A 20905-nucleotide genomic window follows, 5' to 3' on the forward strand; every position below is an offset into this window, starting at 1 on the left:
CGCCTTTGCAATCGAGTGATACGGGCGGGCCATATAGAGAATAATATCATCAGCGTACAACGATATACGTTCCTCCCAAAGGTCAGTGAGCGCCAAGCCCCAGAACGATCTGTCCCGCCGGATCCAATGCGCCAGAGGCTCAAGAGCCAGGGCAAACAGGAGCGGGGACAGGGGACACCCTTGCCTGGTTCCCCTACGCAGGGGAAACAGGCGAGACATTGCTCCATTGACTGACTCGTGCCAGTGGCTGTTCATACAAAAGTCGCACCCACCCACTGAAAGCTGGGCCAAACCCTAGTTTCTGCAGGACCTTGAAAAGATACGGCCACTCAATGCTATCAAAGGCCACAGATGCATCTAGGGCCATAAGGGCCGTTTGAACATCACCCACTGCCTCCGTCATATACAAAACCCCATAGAACCTTCGCAGATTGTGGCGGGTACTCCTATTGGGCATGAAACCGGACTGGTCTACATGGATATGGTCCGGCAGGACCGATATCAGCCGTGTCGCTAGAGCTTTAGCCAGGACTTTAGCCTCTACGTTGAGCAACGAGATGGGCCGGTAAGAGGAGCACTGGTTAGTTGGTTTCCCGGCCTTGTGAATGACCACTATTGTGGTTTCCCGCTGGTCCGGTGGGAGTCTCCCCACCTCCCGGGTCCCGAGGAACATACGCTGCATATGGTCAACAATTACACTGGCCTGACTCTTGTATAACTCAACAGGTAACCCATTAGGGCCCTGTGCCTTCCCTGCCTGAAGAGCTTTGAGGGCCTCACCCATCTCCGCCACAGTAAGATCGGCGTCCAAACGGTCTGCTTGTTCCTGAGACAGTGTAGGAAGCGTGAAATCCCGCAGGAACTCCTCACAGTCCAACTCAGTCCGAGTACACACCGGGGAATAAACCCCTTCATAATAAGACGCAAAGGCCTCTGCAATGCCCCCCCCCCCCCCCCCCCGTAGTCACCAAGGAGCCGGACCCATCCCTCACCTCCGCCACCCAAGAATGCGCCCGATCTCCGCGTTCGAGCCAGGCCAGCAATTTCATGCTCTTGTCCCCGGCATCATAGAGCCGACGTTGCGTGGCAAGGGAGTATGCACGGGCCTCACCCTCCGCCAACGATCGGAGTTCTCTCTGTTTGAGAGCAAGAGCGTGGGCGAGGTACGGTGAGGGATCCCTGCAGGCCCCCCGTTCCAGGTCCTCAACCTCTCGTTCCAGCTGCCGAATTTGCAGCGCCTCCTCCTTCTTCTGAGACCCGATCAATGCTTGAGCCTGGCCCCGCAGGACCGTTTTATACGCTTCCCACAGAGTGAGCTGGGAGGCAACCGAGCCCTGATTCTCAGCAAAGTATTGCTGGGAGCAGTCCCTCAACTTGTTCCACAGGGAACCATCGGTAAGGCACCACGGGTCTAAACAAGGATATGTCGCCCTGCTAACTACAGGCCCTCTCAGTGTCACCCCCATCGGGGAATGATCCGAAATTCCCCTGGCCATAATGCACGGCTCTGCAAAATCCCCCAGCCGGTCTTCCTGCGTAAAGATGTGATCTAGTCTAGAAAAGAAACCATGTCTGGCCGAGTAAAATGTATATTGCCGCTGTGAGAGGTAATGCACTCGCCATACATCACTAAGGCCCAGAATTGTGACGAAGACCCCAAGACCCATTTCCCCCCTGCTGCCCTGCCGAGTCCCAGAGCGATCACGGTCGGCATCCATGTCCCCTCCAGCACAAGCGTTCCCTGCGGGAGGCCCGCCAAGTGCGAGCCCAGCTTCTGAAACGTCGAGGCATGCAAACCAGGCGGAATGTAGCATGAGCTAAGAACTATTAGCCGCCCCTCCCACAGAGTTGCCACCAATGCCATACATCCTGAGGCCTCTGTCCAGGTGGCCGTGATGACCAACGGTAGGGAGCCGCGGACGAGGATCCCCACTCCCCGAGACCCCGACGTGAACCCCGAGTGCGCCACCAGCCGGTAACCAAACCGGTCGAGGGCCCTGCATTTGTTCCCTCGGAGGTGCGTCTCCTGCAGCACCAACGTCCGCTTGGTCTTATTGCCCAATCCGTTGACATTCCACGTCCAGATCCGTATCTTCGCCTGATCACTCATGTCCACCTATGGGTCCACGACACACCAAGTCTATCTGCCTCCCATGCCTGCCCTTCGGAGACCCCCCAAACATTAGGATATGAGACATCCTGAGCGAACAATAAACTACCCAGAAGCCCCCACCCTCCCACCCCAAACCAAACCCCCCTCCCTGCTAACTGGGCCCCCAACCACCCACCCATGAAACTCGCAGAGTGCCTTTCGCCCCATCTGCCCCGAATCAACCAAACGTAGAAACGTGAACCTGCAGTCCACAGAAAAATTCATACTGAATTGCCGGATGGCACCCCCATTATCGGGTCGTACAAAGGACACCTGCACTCCACCAAACACGGCCAGTAGGGACCCACCAGCCACGCAATCCACCCGTGTCAGTCCCGCCTCGCGCCCAGGTCGTCAGCGCGTCGGTGGGATGGCACTACAAGGAGCCCTCAGGAACCCGGAGACCCTCGACAAGAAGTCCACAGTTTGTTATAGTGGGCGGCAGTGGCCCTCGGCGCAGCTCCACAACTTCGTCCGGGCGCACTTCTCAACAGAGCCACCGGCCGAGTCAAGCCATCACTTACTGTGCCCCACAGTGCACCATCCCGGGGGCCAAAGGCGAGGATACCACAGCTCGGCCACCAGTCCTAATCACCTCCCAGTCGCTAGCAGGTGCTGCTCTCCCCCTTCCGCATTCACCTCCAGTCTGACTCCTTGCCGTCGCTGCCCGATGGTCCCCGGCGCCGCCGCCGCTGCACTCCGCTGTCCCCAGTCACTCCGGCCGGCCTCGTCTCGCCGCCGGCCGCCACCACCAGGAGCGCAGCCCCGCAGAGCCCCCAATCTGTCGCACCTGGGCCAGCAGGAGGGGCTACACCACCACTGGCCAAACACCGCGCCCCCACCTGCAGTGCTCTTACCGGGCAGGCCTTCAGGTCACACTGCGGCGGGCGCCATTTTCTCCGTAACTCAGTCTCGTCTCAGGGGGTGCGTCCGGGCTCCCGACTCTGCCCGCCCGCCGCTGCCTCAGCTCGTGAAGAGTACTTGCACTCCCCCGGCGCTGGAAACACCAGCTGCATTTGCGCTCAACAGCCGTCCAGCGGGAGTTGCGGAATCGGTGATCCCCGTCACCGCGAGGCAGCGTCTGAGGCCGAGAAAACTGCACTGCCGGGCACCGATTAGCCTCCAAAACAGCACGGAGGGTCGCCCGGCACACCGCTGAACTCCAGCACGGAGGTAGGGAACCCTTGTATAATCGAAAGATGACGGATATGGGTGTAATGCTGCGATCTGCTAACGCAGCGCGATCAGTGTGCGACCATCTTCCTTGGCTGCAGGCCACGCCCCTAGTTGCTAATTTTTGTGTGCATTTTATTTTGAATTCTAAGAATCATCAATCTTGCTTTCAGGCTTCTGCGAGTAATTTCATTTAATCTCAGAGCATTCTAGGAGCATTATAGGTAGCCTCAAATTGTTAAACTTTGAAAATGTGGGTACACATTTTATTTTTGACTGAAACCTCTCTTAGTAGTGCTAGCTGAGCTCACACCATTTCCTTACCGTGTTTTTCTCTATTAATAAAGACTTTGCACTAATGATCTGTAAATACAAGGTCTAACAGCATGGACATATTGATATGTAAATATTGATATCGGCATACGCAACTATACGTGTATGTTTAAAAACTAGATCAAATCACTTTTGTCGAAATCTCCTGAGACAACCAATCTATCACCCCCCAAGTAAGATGGTCAGGCAGGCACTGCAACCTAGACCCGAGGCTACTCATTGACCGATCCCAGGTGGGGTGGCACATAACCAGCCAGACAAATGTGCGAACTGGAAAACCCAGATTAGTCCCACAGATAGGCAGCAACATCACAATGGTCCCAGGAGATTTTCCCCAATAAAGCACATGTGGCTGGAGGGGTGCACGTGTTCCCAAAACACCATAAAAATAGAAGTCACATGAAGTTAAGAACACTCAGCCTATCGGAACACAGCACACACAGTTCACGCAGTGATCACGTGCTCCTTATGTCGGGCATCAGGACACATCACTCACTGGCCCTCATTGTGTCCACATAAGGTTGAGACCCACCTGCATTTGCTATCAAGTGGCCTGATTTACTACTCCATGACTAGACCCACATTCCTTTTTTTTTCAAATGAGATCTAACTTATTTTATGGTGCTCCAAAGACTATATATAATGACACAATATATAATGACACTCAGAATAAATGTACGTGGAGACAGCCCTCAGACACGTTTCTGTGACTGTTTCCTGGCCAAATTCCTCTTGTGTTTTTTTTCAAGGTAAATTCACATTCAAGGTATAGATACACCTCTTAACTCAACTACAGAAAATGCTCTTTCACAGATACATAAATGTGGTACTGTGAACTGGCAGCCAAGAGGTTTGTGCTGCAGGGGGTTGGGCCTACTTGTCAAAAGGACCAAAACATGAAAACATGATGTCCTTGACACCAAACAAGATGTCCTGGGCAACAGGCAATTGGAAATCCACACTCCTGTGTACAGTCTCATCCAGAGTAGCCCCTCCCCAAAGGGTGCTTACAGGTGTCATCAATCAATCAATCAGGCATTTGTAGAGCGCACTACTCACCCGTGAGGGTCTCAATGCGCTGAGAGGAGAGGGGGGTGCAGCTACTGCTCGAACAGACAGGTCTCGAGTAGTCTCCTGAAGGTCAGCAGGTCCTGAGTCTGTCGCAGGTGGGTGGGAGGGTGTCCCACCAACCATTAATGAAAAGTGGTATTCATAGGAAATCCATTGGTCACACTGTCAGCATGACCATGAGTCAGCAGTCTATGCCATAAGAAACCAATTTTCATTCCCTTGACATATTTCTAAAGACCTATTTTAATATTGCTGCTAAGGGCAAATTGCACATTATGCATTGATAATTTGACCAATTATATCCCTTACGTGACAGTCTATATGGCAACTGGTATAAGGCCGAAAGACAACCATGCTAATGTGCACTGCTGCACACATTTCGTTGCTGGAGTTCAAGCAACACAGTCCTGGACTCAGGGAAACCTAGAAACATCTTGTTTACAAAAAAGGCATTTGGGAAAATCAATAGGGCCCACTGGTGTTTATCTCATAAGCGTTATTCCGTACTGTCCGTATGTCATTGTTATGCTGTAAACAGTCAGTATGTCAGGTGAGAATATACCTTTTTCTTCTGATTCATATCCAAACAACTATTCAAATCTTCTCTTGAGGTTGCTGGCGTTTGTGTGTGTTGCTTAATACTGATGAAGGAATATGGAAAAGCCATTGTTGTTGTCCACTCCATCTGTTTTCCTTTATGTATGGTGTTTATAGGTCTCTTTAAATGCAGCAAGTTAACAAGCTGTAGAAAACCCGTGACGTATTCGATTCCTTGCTCAGGTGTACCCATTTCTGGAGGAGTCATCATAGGGACACCTCTGGATTAATATAATCCACTCAACAACAGACTACACGTGTTTTGCAGCATTATTACCACCTTCTCAAGGCTGTAATGTAAAAAAAAAAATACTAAACATCCATGACTGTTGTGGTACTTTAAGTTATGAAACGGTATCTTAAACACTATCCATGATTTGCAGACATGAAAAAAAATGCACAATATCCCCCATGGTTGCTTGGTCAGCAATATCAACAGTATGCGTGCAGCGCACAATTTCCATTACTTCCTCCATTAAACTCTTCCTCGTGCCCTGGTGCGGAATGAGCGTGGAGCGCTTTGCAACAGCGCGCTTCTTTTGCAGTCCCACCCCAATTAGTATCCTAATCGGACGGATGATACCTCCGTCAGAAATGGAATGGAATGATCCAAGTATTCATTTCCCATTAAGAGCATTACTTTTCACTCCTGGGAGTAGAGTACTTACAGTACATATGATATTGTTTCATCCCATATGTATTTAATGTCTCCAGGTTTAGCCCTTTAATGTGTCATTATAAATAACATCCCTCACTGTAGTGTGAATCTCTGAGTTGTTCTCTTACGTTTTAAAAGAAATGCAAAAACTAATTTACATAGTTCGATGACCTCCCAAGGTTAAACATAATGCATTTTTTTGCCGACTGGCTACTTGTGAGTAGGCTGTAAGTAGGTTTTTCAAGACCGCTTCTTCCGTGAAATCCAAGCCGGGTAGGATTCTGAATCTGATTAGAGAAATGCCACATCGGGCAGTGTAAATGATGCCTGTCTAAAGATAAGCATGGGGACATGGCAGCATTGGACACTGTCAGATGTATACAGAGAAATTGCACCAGTGACCTCTTTGCTGAGGTTTCTGTTCATCAAGAGAGGCTGCTTGAAGCTGCATCCAGGGTCTCATCATGGAGCCTGGGGACCAGCCTCAGCTTGTCCAGGAGACAGACAACTTGAAAAAACTCATTAGTGCTAAAATGCATGTTGCAGATGATGAAATCTGTTTCCAATAAACACTTCCTCGGTGACAACAAGTTTCTTGGGTCTTGGTAATAAGAGAAGGGGTGGAGGGCAGTTCTTTGAGGGATACGTGTCTGAACACGGGGACGGGTGTGGGACAGCGTTTCAGACAGCATCTGATTGGGCACGGATTTTAAGTGACTGGTTCTTGAGAGTGATCCCTTTCATACTATCTTCTTGTTGATGTTCTCTCCTCTGTACAGGTTGTTGCTATGGGACTGTGATGACCGAAGCTACAGCTACTACATCGAGGTTTCAACCAATCAGCAACAGTGGACCATGGTGGTAGACCGAACCAAGGTGTCCTGCAAGTGAGTTCTCAATATTCCTGTAGATTTCCACCAGTTTTCAGTTTTGTTGTTTCAGGCCAGGAAGCTCAATCCAACACAACAAAACTGCACCTTTTCTGACAATAATGTATGTATACCAGTGCATGTGAATGAGCCAACCCTGATTTTTACATCCCATTTAAGATTTGTTTCTATGGTGGATAAAAAGTGTGCCCGCGTTTGTATTTTTTGATGTGGCGGTGCATTACTAGGGGCGACCTTTTTCATTGGTATTAAAAACTGAAGCACAAGAGAAGTAACACCATGCACAGTTTAAAGCTGGTTGCTGCCAATAAGGGGGCTGTTTTCCACCAAAGTGTCCCAGTTGACATCCAGCGATGCTGCTTGCATTCTCGAGGTTGAAAACAGTCCCATCGTTGAGAGCTACACATTTACAATGTTGATGTGTGCTTCACCCAGTCATCTTCCCTTTCACAGTTGATACTATGGATTAACTGCATATGTGAATGAGTAAAAGGGAAGCCATGATGTACCCACTTCAGCCCCTCCCAGCCCATACTATAGTTTAATCATTTTAACCTCGTATCCCGGCACCCCCACCATCCTTGTTAGTGTAACACCTTGCCTCACCCAAACCATGTTATTAGAAACACATTACTTAGAGCCCTAGTACCATCAATAGCACCAATCCAATGTAAAAAAGAAAACCATACCCAACATTCTACCAACCTCCCCTACCATCCTCTGCTGCTTCCTTCCCCATGCCCACCGAAAGGTACACTTTCTGTTCTCCATCAGAGGGGAGTGCTGATGCAGCATGAACTGCCAGGCTTTGTGGCGAGCAGATGAAATCCCCTTTCAATGTGGGTCTGTGCTGCACTGCACTGACACAGAAAAGCAGTGGTTGACATTCTCCCACCTCTCTTTGGTCGGCAGAGGCCTGCGAGAGGAGGGAGAAGGCAGGTGAAAAGGGAAAACCATTGCCCTCCATTCTATTGCTTTGGTTTGGTCTCTGCAATGCTTCCCTTAGCAAAGAAACACCAATAAAAACATAACTTTTTCTTTCCACTGCTGTTCAATCATAGCAGTGTATAACTAGTTTCAAAATCTGGTATGAACGTTAATGGAAAGGCCATACAGGTTAGGTATGTATGTATCTATATAATATTTCTATAGCGTGAACCTAGCCAAAAGGCAGCAGAACACTGTACATGCTGTACATGGTCAAAGGCAAGCTTAAATTCACTGAGTAATAGGAGAGGAAGCTGAGTTGTGCAGAATGATTGCATTGTGATGTTGTGTTCTTTAAAGAGGTGCGTCTTCAACTCTTTTCTAAATTGGAGCACTGTTGCGGTGGTGGTGATGGATACTGGATTGTTGTTCCAGATCCTGGGTTCACAGATGGAAAAGGCCTGTTGCCTTGTTTTCTGTTTTACACTTCTTTGTCTGCAGTCTGATGGTTTCCTGGCTATGGGTGTGCCAAGGACCACCAGAGAGGGTGAACTTGTCTGCAAGATACAGGAGTGCTGGTTGTGATGGCTTTGTAAATGATGCAGCTGGTTTTGAAGATGGTGCGGGCTGGCAAGAGGAGCAAATGGAGTTGCATCATCAGGGTGGGGGTGATGCGATCATATTTCTTCAGGCCCTGGATGAAACATTTTGTGACGTATAGGATGCTTCTAAGGGGTGCCAGTGTGGAGCAGTTCTGAAGTTGCTTTCTGTATGAAATGGTTTGACTTTCTTTAGACGAGAAAGCGTACCATGCTGTCTTTTTTGGCAATATGTTCTTTGAGAACAAGGATTGTGTTCAGGGGGAATTCAAGTAATTCGGCATTCTGTCAGAGTTTCGGTTCAAAGCCAACAAGGTTCATGTCATTGAGCCGTGTTTGCACTGTATCTTGTTGTTGTTCATGGCAAATAGCAGGAATGTAGTCTTGGTTGGGTAGAACTTCAGGTAGGCACTGGACATCGAGGTCTGGATGATGTGCAAGCAGTGTATGAGGTGTTGGATGTCTAAAGCAGAGGAGACTTTCAAGTAGAGTTGTGTATCATCAGCATATTGGTCAATCTTGATGCTGTTTTCTGTATGTAGGGCATCATGTGGCTCTGTGTAAAAGTTGAAGATGACAGGAGACAGTATGGTGCCTTGGGGGACTCCACATTTGAAAAGCATCTTGTGTGACCTGGAGATGCTCATGTGAACCAACTGTGGTCGGCTGAAGGAGGAGAACCAGTGAAAGACATTGCCGGTGATTTACCTTCGCTACTGGAGGTTGTGTATAAGGTGGGATGGTCAACTGTGTCGAAAGCAGCTGAGAGGTCCAGCAATATGAGGAGTCATTTTCATCTGTGGTCCAGAGAGTATCATCTATTATGTGTAAGGTGGCGGACTCTGTGTTGCAGCGTGATCTGAAGCCATCCATAACATTGTGGTTTTCACTTTCTGGCTTAGTTAAAAAGTACATCCATGATTTACTTGGTATTAATTTGAACATGGTGCACATGTCCTATATTGTGCAAATTAGCCTGCATCCATGGGACTGGCTGAAGATAGTGGGATGTTTGTTTTAAGCTCTGCTGTTGTCAGCGTTTGGTAGGTTATTTGCAGGACAGTGGAAGAGCAACACTCCCCTGGGAGCCCACACTTCCATTTGTCACATTCAAACTCTGGGCAAGTGTCTCTCTTCCTTTGTCCTCTGAATCCACACCCACAAGATTAGTTGGGGGTCGTGGCTTTGTGGCAGCAGGCTGCTCGCCAGGACTCCTGCAGGAAATCACAGGTAAGTCTTGAATAAGAGATGGGTGGGCTTTCCTCTGCAAATACACCAAACGAAAGGAGGAAACCTAGAGACATTAGCGCGGGGTTGTATTTACTACCATGTGATTCGCTTAGCAGGCTGTCCATCACACGCCCAACCCTGTCCTGCCCTTCCCATAGGCAGGCATCTGGCACACACTCTGGGGGAACTAGTTCGGCAAATCCTGCCTTCATACGCTGTAGAGGCTGACGGAGAGAATGTAGCGCTGCGGGTAGAGCTGCCGACCCGGGAGCTGGGGATCTGGGTTTGAGTCTCGGCTTCGGCGCAACATCCTGTGATTCTGGGGCTGATCACTTAATCTCTCCGTGCCATGGACAGCGCCAGGATATCCTCACCGGTGATAAGTCGTGCTGTATAAATCTGCAAACTATGGTTAGAAGACTTGAATCACCCTTCCCATCTCTGTCTCAAAGGGGAACCTGAATTCAGGGCATTGATACTGGAAGAGGGACAAAGCTCATGGGGAAGGGGTTGTTTGCCTTTCTACCAATCACCGTGCCAGGCTGCAGGTTGGCTGGAAGACATAAGAGAAAACACCCCAAAGTTGAGCATCCTGGGCCACACTGAAGGACGAAAGAGGTGGACCAATTTGCCCACCTGATAATGGAACTGTTGAGGGGACACCAGAGAGCCATCCACTGTGATGGTCCTGCCATATCTAGCATATATTGGGAAGGCATGGAAATAGTTGGAGTTCTTGTCGCCGACGTAGGAGTGCCCCTTCTGGTGTGCCCTTAATCTGTTGCTGTATGAGTGGGAAGCTGGCACTGCTGCTGTCCGGTTTGTGCCAGTGCTCTGTGGCCAGCATACCTAACACTTAACGCTGATTTTGGAGATGATTGGTCATGGCATGGTGTAATGAGAGCAGGATATGGTGCAGGTGGCTGAGTATTTAAGGCCTAATATGGGCAGCACTTTCCTGGTACTCGGCTAGTTGTAAACATGGCCTCTCCAGGTTGGGACCTAGTTGGCGGAAGCTTTTTTGGAAGACATGGTGCATCAGGTCAGTGAATTGTTTTGTACGTCACTTGGCCTTGACCTCTGCTCTCTCATTGGAGCCGGGCAGATAGGTTTCAACAGTTGGGATTAGTCGTGGAAAGGAGGGGCCTGCATGGTTAGGTTCTGGCGGGCTCATTTTGAAGGGCCGTGTGCCCGTCCTAGCCTGGGAAGGGCCCACCCGACTGAGCTCTCTATTATGAACCCTGAAAGGAAAGCGTTTTTTCCAGACATTTATCGTGAAAGAAAGCAGATTTTATGAAATGTTCTCATAAAGGGAAAGGTCAGAATCAAAATACTAAATAACATTGGGGTGTTCGGAAAAAGGCGTCAGCCCGAGGGCTGTGGGCTCCATTTTGGATGTTTGCAATGATTGGCGTGCTCCATTGGTGTTCTTCTCGCTGCATTTATATCAAGCAAACCCAGCTCAAAACGAGACTGCTAGAGAAACATTTTCACTATAAAAATCTAAATGTTCATCTTTGTTCATGCATGTTGCGAATTGTGTATTTCACTAGGTTGGAGGCAGTTTTGAGAGCCCTGTAGCAGGTAGTGAGTTAAATAAGTGACACCCCCTGACCCCCCAAGCGCCAGAGATGCCTGTAAGTAAGAGCACATGTTGCTGTTTGGTGGCGGCTCGCAGTCTGCAGGGAGTCCTTCCCTTGACGGGTCTCACAGGCCTGCTCACACTCCTCTGTGTGAGAGTCACCAGGATCTGCTGCTTTGGACTACACTGGACCTGTTGTGTGGGTGGAAAACCTGCACTGTTGCCACTGTGCCTTGGGTGCCCTTGTCTTTCTGTTCTACCCTGGGGAAAGGGAGGGGGGGGGGGTAGTAAATGAAGGTAGCCAAAGGGAATGTTCAAGATGGAGATTTATTTCACAATAAGGAGGTCCACAGGACAAGCTTCAGAGCGGCTTCGATCCACAGCCCCCCTCCCATCAACTGCGCTTTACAAACATTCCAACCCCAGAATACTATTACCTTATAAGAAAGGAACTCTACGAACATAACATTCCACAATAACTCAACACGGTAATACAACAGGGGGTTTATCTGTGTGATTTTAGTTATGTTCACCTTCCTGTTTTCCGCTCTGTCTGCAGTCTTCTTGAGTAAAACGTCAGGATAGTCTAGTATCATCTTAGGCCTGTGCTGAGGCAGTCTCCTGATTGGAGTTCAAGGAAACGTTCTGTCAATCGAATAGATTGCAGACCGCTCATATACTGCACACATACATTGCATTTATCTCATCCCGGCTCACAGCAGTTGTAAATGCCTGATAAGAAACCTGTAATTGGAATAAAAATCTATTTCCATGCTGTCAGCGGGAAATATGTAATTCATCATAACGGCTCGTTACCAATGTATACTTGTAATTCAGAGGAGCTACAACGACTGATGTCATATACCACTTATCCTAATGCACCTGAGCATCTGGACTAATTCAGTCACTAAATTTAGGGGAGTTAAAGGGAGTTACAGGTAGTAGCCAATTGGCTACCTAGCTTTAGGGTGTCTACACCCTCTATGTGACCACTGCTTAAGGGAAGGGCCACAACTCTGACCCTGATAGGCTAATTCTGTCCAACCCAAGATGGAGGAATTGGAAAAGTGGGGTCCACATCACCTGCTCCACCTGAGGGGTGGTGCTGGTGGACTGTGGGCACACCTCTTAATCTTAGTAATTTTGTCCCCTTTCCTCCCACCAAAAGTGTAGTCACGGCGAGGGGTGGGGGGAAGGGGGGAGGGCAGTTGGCATTCTCCACTAACTGGAGAGTCCTGCAGACATGTCTTCTCCCCTAGACATCATCTGCTTCGGGAAGAGGTTGAACCGCTCCTTCTTAAAGGGGCTAAAGAGCCCTTGCCACAACATCTAAAAGGCTCGGGGTGTACTATCTCCACTTCCTCATTCCCAAGAAGAACAGGTTCCTCAGGCTCATTCTGGACCTCAAACCCCTGAACAAGTACATCCTGTCAGAATATTTTTCCATGGTCACTCTTCATGATGTCATTTCACTGCTGTAACATTGTGATTTCATGGCTGCACTTGACCTCAAAGATGCCTACTGCCACATTCTGATTCTTCCAGCGCATCAGCACTACCTCCGATTTGTGGTCAGTGGCAAACACTACCATTTCAAAGTGCTGTCCTTGGGCTCACTACTGTACCTATGCGAAAACAAGGCATTCATATATTTGCATACGTGGAGTACTGGCTGGTAAAGAACGCAAAGCAACAGCAGTGTTGTGTACGCACTATAAACCTGCTTCACAAACTGGACTGTACCATCAGCGTGGTAAAGCCTCATCTCCAACCTCTTCAAATCCAATCCTATCTGAGAACCATCCTCAATGCAGAGGTGGGCAAACCATATCCCAGTTCAGCAAAAGTCCAGTCCTTTTATGCGTTGCTCGCTCTTTTTCAGCCAGATCAACAGGTCACAGTCCAGACAGTCATGCACCTCCTCGGCATGATGGTCTCCTGCATCGCCATAGTTCCCTGCACAAGGTTAAACATGCGCCTGCTGCAGGAATGCTTAATGCATCAATGGTCCCAGACAGAGGGTCATTGGGAAGATCTAGTGTTGATCAGCCACCGCACTCTTCACTCTCTGCAGTGGTGGAACTCCAACAATTTGTTGCAGAGGCGGCAATTCGTCAACCCAATTTTGCAGATTACAGTTAAAAGAGGACGCATTGCTTACTGGGTAGGGGGGCACATCTACAAACCCTGACAGTTCAGGGTCAGTGGGATCCCAGTCACAGGGGCCTCCACATCAACTGTCTGGAGCTGTTAGCTGTCCATCTAGCACTCAAGAACTTCCTCCCCACATAGTGAGTAAGGTGGTCATCGTCCAGACAGACAACATAACAGCCATGTATTACATACAGAAGTAGGAAGGTATGAGGCTCTCCACCACAGGACCCACCTCCCAGGAGTGGACAATGACTGCATACCTCCTTAGCAGGATGCAGCAACAAGTCTGCGAGTGGGAACTCCACCCAAAAGTCCTCCTTCACTACTTCCAACGCTGAGGGTTTCCAGACGTGGATGTCTTTGTCACCGCAATAAACACAAAATGTCCAAACTTTGCCTCCAGATTCTCACAGTCCATTGGCAAATCACTATGGATGAACTGTCAGGGATATTTGTCTACGCATTTCCTCCTTCCGTTCATGGTTCCAAATCTGCGGCAAACTTCCCTCACACTCATCCTGGTGGCTCCCACTTGGGCCAGACAACCCTGGTTTATCTCTTTCATCGAGCTTTCAGTGGTTCTGCATGAGAGGATCCCCTACATTCCGGATCTTCTCACACAGAACCATGGAGAATTCAGGCAACTTGATCCCAGAAGTCTGAACCTTGCGGTCTGGCTCCTGAAGGCTTAGAGTTTGGTAAACTCAATCTACCTCCTGATTGCATGAATATTCTTAAAGAAGCACGCAGGCCCACTACTCGTGCCTCCTATGCTGATAAATGAAATGGGTTTGTCTGCTGCTGCTTTTGAAACCAGATTGACTCCATAGCAGCCAGCGTTCAGAACACTGTTTGTTCCCCACTACACCTCCTAACATGTGGGTTAGCCTTCACCTCCATTTGCCTACAATTAGCTTCTCTGGCCGCTTATTTCCAAAATAGGCACCATGTCTCCTACTTTTGGATGCCAGTCAATAAAGCTTTTATGAAAGGAATTGAAAAGAGTAAGTCCTCCATGCGTGCTTCGCCCCCACAGTGTGGATTCTTAACTTCGTCCTTTAAAGAGTTATGGGTCCTCCTTTCAAGCCCCTCAGTCATGTGCCCTACGATTTCTCTCTTGGAAAGTAGCTTTCCTGATAGCTATCACATCATTGAGAACTTTTAATTTGGAAGAACCTTTCTTTCAGGTTCATAAAGAAAGGGTTGTCCTTCACATTAACCCTACTTTTCTTCCTAAAGTGGTCTCTCCTTTCCATCTTAACCGGTCTATAGAACTCCCATTCTTCTTTCCTCAACCTGACTCCGTTGCAGAAAGGGCTCTTCATCCGTAGAGGTTAAACTAGCCTTAATGTACCATGTGGATAGGACTAAGCTCTTCCAAAAACTCAACTGTTTGTTGCTGTTTCTAAGCCGCATAAGGAGAAGGCATTATCTAAATTAGGCATAGCCAGATGACTAGTTAAATGTATTCAAACCTGTTAAGCAAAAGCCAAACAGGGTTTTGCCTGGTCCTCCTGTAGCCCACTCTAATAGAACAAGCATTTGCAATGCAATAGGTCTCGCATTATAAAAGTGTGAGCAGCTGGCATTGCTAATAATAATGCAACACTAGCTATTGGCTTTGTAAATGATAAATAAATGCCATTATGTGTTTGTTTTATAAAATAGATTAAAAAAGGCATTGTCGTGAACAATGCCAATAGCTTAAACTTTTGCAAATGCGAGACTTATTGCATTGCAAATGCTTGTTCTGTGTGCAGCCCTAATTTCCTTTCCTCTGCGTGGGTAAAGACAAGCCAGCCATCTGTTCTGGGAACGTGGTCCTACGTAAACATGTCACCTTGCAGTCAACGTGGCGCTGGCTGGTTCCTGAAGAGCTCTTCTTAGGAAAGCACTCGCTGCTTCTTTAAATGACCAACTTCTTTTCTGCTAATTTTTATAGGTTTAGGGACGTTTCGTAAGAAATACTGTTCTTGTATATTTTTCTCTTTCGAGTTATTGAACCTATTATTATTCAGAGATCTAGGCAAACGTGTACAGACTAATAGAGAATTATGTACTTGGAAGCATCAGTGCTTTAAATGGAAAAAAAAAAAAATTCAGGCACTAACTAAATGTAACAGAAGGGGCGAAGCTAAGGGCGTGGCTTGGAGACAAGCAGTTAATTTGATATGTTCTTGGTGTGAAACGGTGCACAATTACGCAGCAACAGTTCTGCTATTTGTAGAGCATTCTTTTTGTCTATGTATTTGTTGTTAAATGCATATAATTGCACAAACATTGCAATGCACACACATTTTTATATTCACTGAATACCAGCGTATGCCCAGGACATTTGACAAACCATGGAAATATTTCTTGATTAAAATATTTTCCCTGATCTTTAAGGTGGAAATGTCCCTGGTTAGCTCAAAAAGGCACACAAACCCACACTCTCAGATATTCACCAAGTGGTATGCAAGCAAAATAAGCATACACAGATAAAAGCACAGATACTCACCCAATTATATGCGTTTCCACACAAGCCGGTACAGAAAAACGAAAGGAACAGAGGGCAGAAAGGCACGAAAAACGAGTGGCACAGAGGGCAGAAGGGCACAAAAAAACGAGTGGAACAGAGGGCAGAAAGGCACACAAAAAAAAGAGGGAAACGAGTGGAACAGAGGACAGAAAGGCACAAAAAAAGAGTGGAAAACGAGTGGCACAGAGGGCAGAAAGGCACAAAAAAGAGTGGCGCAGAAGGGCACAAAAGACGAGAGGAGCAGAGGGCAGAAAGGCACACAAAAAACGAGTGGAACAGAGGGCAGAAGGGCACAAAAACGAGTGGAACAGAGGGCAGAAGGGCACAAAAACGAGTGGAACAGAGGGCAGAAGGGCACAAAAGACGAGAGGAGCAGAGGGCAGAAAGGCACACAAAAAACGAGTGGAACAGAGGGCAGAAGGGCACAAAAACGAGTGGAACAGAGGGCAGAAGGGCACAAAAACGAGTGGAACAGAGGGCAGAAGGGCACAAAAACGAGAGGAGCAGAGGGCAGAAAGGAACAAAAAAAGAGGGAAAACGAGTGGAACAGAGGGCAGAAAGGCACAAAAAACGAGGAAAAAAAACGAGTGGCACAGAACAAGAGCGCACTGAAGCTGACGAGGAGGGAGTGGGAGGGGGGAGTGGGGGCGGGCGCAGTGGTGCGGGCCGCAGTTGTAAAAGGCAGGGAGAGGGTGAGATTGAGGAAGGGAAAGATAGGGATCAAAGGAAAAAACAAGGGGGTGGCAAATGGTGTGCACTTTGATGTCCTCAGTGGCCCCGCGGCTCACTGAGGACATCAAAGCAAGTGATCAGGCAGTGCTTTTCAGGCTGCCAAATGGTGCGCGCGCCCAGGGCACATGCACTGTATTTGGAGGCCTGAAAAGCACTGTTTGCACTTCCAAAACTCGCTTACTATAAGTCTCGCCAGAGCAGCGCTAAAGCGCTGTCTCAGACGAGACCTAAAAAATGGGCCCTCTTGTCCTTCTTTGGGAACATCCTTATAGCAGACGTTTCTAAAGCAGCTACTTGGTGTACACCACATTACTTCAGTAAACACTACAGTGTATACGTGTTAGCCCGCCAACAAGACACGGTAGGCAAGGCTGTATTCTGTACCCTTTTTCAGGCTTTTGCAACATCCACAGGCTAGCTTAGGGGAGGACTACTCTACAGTCTGTGCACAGTATGTGTATCTACAGTCAGACGTGCATCGAACGGAAGATGTTACTTATCCTGTAAGCAGTTGTGGCATGTAGTGCTGTAGATTCATAAGCATCGGCCCTCCTCCCCAGACGCCTCTGGCTGTTGCAGTTGTCATTCCTTCTTACTTCTCTTACATGGTCATCTTTCTAGCTCTCTCCTGTATCACTTGGCTCCAGATCCATCCTCACCAGCCGTGTGGAAAACAATCTACTGATGGTGCTGATGGCCATGCACATTGCAAGCGAGAGGTGGAGTCACCTTGTGACTCTGGAAATCTTTGACGTAAAAGAACTTGCACAGATCCTGGCCCAATGCTAGATGCAAGGAGTATGCACAGCATGTGAATCGACAGCGCTACATGATGAACAGATGCTTACAGGGTAAGGGAATAAAAAAATGATTTATTTATTTTAGGACCCAAGGCTTTTATCATGTCCAGACATCTATGGCAGCTGCGACCCATACATCAAAATGCCTTTTGAAGTCGCAAGTATTTCTAATAAACTGCTATTGTTAAAGTGTTATCCTACTCCATGGGTCGCTGTTCTTCAGCTTGTAACCAGCTTACAAAATGGCGGTCCGATCAGGCCAGTCCGCAGACTGCTCATAAAAGTTTTCTGCTGAATTGAAAAGTAAGAAAACTTGTTATGTGACTCCTTGTTAATGCTCCAAGAGTCTTCAGCATTAATAATTCACTGTTTGTTGCTCGCCTCGACAGGCAGTTCTTCGCTTTCACTTTCTACACCCCGCGCTTCGCTCTCAGGACATGATCTGGACAGGCTATTTGTTAGCCTCACAGAGCACGAGTGCTCCCGCTTCTAAACCAAAGCCCAATTAACTGCCAGCTTATGTAATTGTCATTTTTAAGTGGCCAAGAACGGTTCCATTTTTCTTCTATCTGACTCCTTGCAAGTTTTCCCTTCACAGGGTGACAGTAATTAAAACAGTGATGCTGGTTTCGTCTCCCTTTGAAAGGGCAAGCTTGTTCCCGAGCCTGTGCTCGTGAACAGTGGCGCAGGCTCCTGCAGTGCCCTTGTTAAAGAGAGAGACAAGTACAACCTCCAGGCCACATGAAAGAGCAGCATTAGAGGGCATGAAGCTCACCTTGCCAGTGTTTGGTAGGAGTGCGAGGTGGTGTCCAGTGAAACACTATTGTACCATTGGGAATGCCATGGGCGAAGTGTTGTGGTGTTCTGTGTAGAGTACACCTACCTCTTAGACTCCTACACTGAACACTGCTATACTAGGGGCCGCCAAGCAAGGCCACCGCCACCCGGACAGCCTAGTCATGCCCAGTTGCGGCTGGCAGCACAAGAGTGTGTTGTGGCGGGCAAATGGGTGGTGGGTGGGTGACGCATTAAATAAAATAAAGAAATAAATATTTACTTGAATGAATGTCCTCGCTCCGGTCTGATTTGCTTCTTCACACGGGACCCTCAACAACTCCCCTAACCAATCCTGGCACTGCTCTCAAAACAGCATGAGAGCAGCACCAGGATTGGAGGGAGCAGCCTCTCTCACCATTCCCCAGGGCACTGGAGGCATGGGCTTGGTCTAACCCAGCTGTTTTAAGACAGCTGGGTTAGAGAAAAGTGCGCATGTCTGTCTGGCTGTCTCAAAGAAGGCGGCCCAAAGGGACATGCACACTTTGAAATAAAGTGCCCTTTGCCCAGATAGCCCACCCTCCTCCCTGAAGCTGTCATTTACCAGGCCCAGCCCTGCCCCGTCCTAACACTCTGTACGGACAGGCAAATGAAATAACTTTACTTTATTACCATTTTATTTTTCGTCTCTGGGGCATGGGGAGCATTTTACTTAGTGGGACGACGCACCCCTGCTCAAACGGAGGAGCGGCCTCTAGTCATGCCATGAAACCTCTTCAGCAAAAGGATACCAAGGCTGCATGGGCGTGAATGTAAGATAGGGGCTTTGTCCAATCTAATGTAATTAGGGATAACATTACATGAATACCAGTAACTTCACATACTCAAGACTACGTACGGTATGTTGACTATCTGATGCCCTGCGCAGTGATGTCAGTTGTGGCTGAAATGTCTTGTGATCATCGGGTATTTGAGGGTTTATGGTTTAAATCTTTTATTGACATTTCAAAACACACAGAGAAACTCCAACAAAGGAAATTATTAACACCTTGCGTGTTCAAAAAGAGTGGGCGGGCCCCTTATCCCTATGCTTAAAATCCAAGCTAGACTTTGCCCACCCCGGAAATGCCATAAGGAATTCCAATAAGGTGCCATCAAACAAAAAAAGGATCTAAAACCCCCTTCCTCATTCCCTACCCGCCCCCCTCCCCACATTCCACGTCCATCTGTCACTCTCCCCCCTCTACCCCTGCAGGTCTTGAGCCTCACTCTTCCTTCTGCTCTACAGATAAACGTAGCAAGCGTAGATAGCGAGGACAGGTGACCTCCCAAAATTCGGAGGACAACAGCGCCAAAAAGGGTTTCCACAGCTCCCCGTATTTGGAGCCCTCCCCCGCCAGCGTTAGCATGAGCTTTTCCATGCCTAGGACATGCCACAACCGATATAACCATCTCGTGAAAGTTGGAGTGTTAGGAGTGCGCCAGTGAATAAGTATGTTCTGTGTCACTGAGCCCAGCGCTATGGCTATCTGCCGCCCCCTACGCGATTTAAGCGGTAGGTCAGGGAATCTGGGAGGCCCAACAGTGTGTATGCCGGGAAGCGTGGAATCGCAGTATTAAAGTGCTTATCCACCTCATCAAGCACCTGGGACCAGTATGGCTGGACAAACTCGCACTCCCAAAGTAAATGGGTCAAGGTGCCTATCTGCCCGCAGCCCTTCCAACAATTTGCATCCCTCGTCCGGTCCATAGCTTTTAAGCGCTCCGGAGTGTAGTACCAATAGGTCGCAACCTTTGTGAATGTGTCGGTGAGTCCCATGTGATACGCGGTGTGTCGGGACCTGTAATATATTCCCTCCCACTCCTTGTGAGTCAGAGTCCTACCCAACTCCCTCTCCCATCGCATCCTACCCGAGTTGTAAGTGTGCGCAAATCGAACTTGCAGCATTCTATACAGATCGGAGATTAGCTGTTTGTCTGATGTGCGTGTTACTAACCATCGCTCATACTGTGAGAGCCTTCGATCTGCAAATGGGCGAACCCGCCCGTCAAGCGCCCAGTGCCAGACCTGGAAATACCGGAGCTGTTCCGTTTCCGGCAACCCATATTCCTGCCTGAATTGCTGAAACGGGCGCACGCCATCAGTATCATACATATGATTGAGGAAACGGCAGCCAGCCGGCTTCCACCCACTAAAGGCTACCGAATCCATCCCGGGGGCAAACTCCGGATTGGCCAACAGGGGAGTAAGCGGAGAGGGAAAGGTAGTAAAGTCATGAGAGACATTGGTGCGATCCCATATCTCTAGGGGGACGCGGGTGATGTAGGAGGCATAGGGATTAGGACGCCTGTGCTGTTTACGCAGAAAGGGGATTTCCTGCAGAGGCCGGGCTGCTACTGCTTGGTCCTGAAACAGCCAGTGTTTCTCCGACTCCCAGCGACTCCACTCCACCAGGTGACGTAGCTGTGTGGCCTTGAAGTAGAGCTGAAGGTCAGGAATCCCGAGCCCCCCGTTTTAAGGTGAGAGAGTGGACAACAACCTCTTCATTCGCGGCTTTCGCCCGTTTCAAATAAACTGGGCCAGTTCTGATTGTGTCTGTTAGATCCATCCGGTAGGCGGATGTAGGGGGATGGTGCGGAATAGATATAGAATCTGCGGCAGTATGGTCATCTTAACTGCCGCAATCTTGCCCAGCCACGAAAGAGGATAAT

At 48.5% G+C, this 20905-nt stretch overlaps 1 protein-coding gene across 1 annotated transcript in view; it reads left to right on the top strand.

The window, feature by feature from the left end:
- Positions 1 to 20905, top strand: part of BTBD9 (BTB domain containing 9) — a 702660-nt gene that overhangs the window by 505754 nt on the left and 176001 nt on the right. The window contains exon 9 of the mRNA XM_085610241.1: positions 6764 to 6871. Coding sequence (XP_085466367.1) covers positions 6764 to 6871 — 108 coding nt within the window. The remainder of the gene's footprint in view (positions 1 to 6763; positions 6872 to 20905) is intronic.

Source organism: Triturus cristatus, chromosome 6 (assembly GCF_964204655.1).
Source record: "Triturus cristatus chromosome 6, aTriCri1.1, whole genome shotgun sequence".
NCBI lineage: Eukaryota > Metazoa > Chordata > Amphibia > Caudata > Salamandridae > Triturus > Triturus cristatus.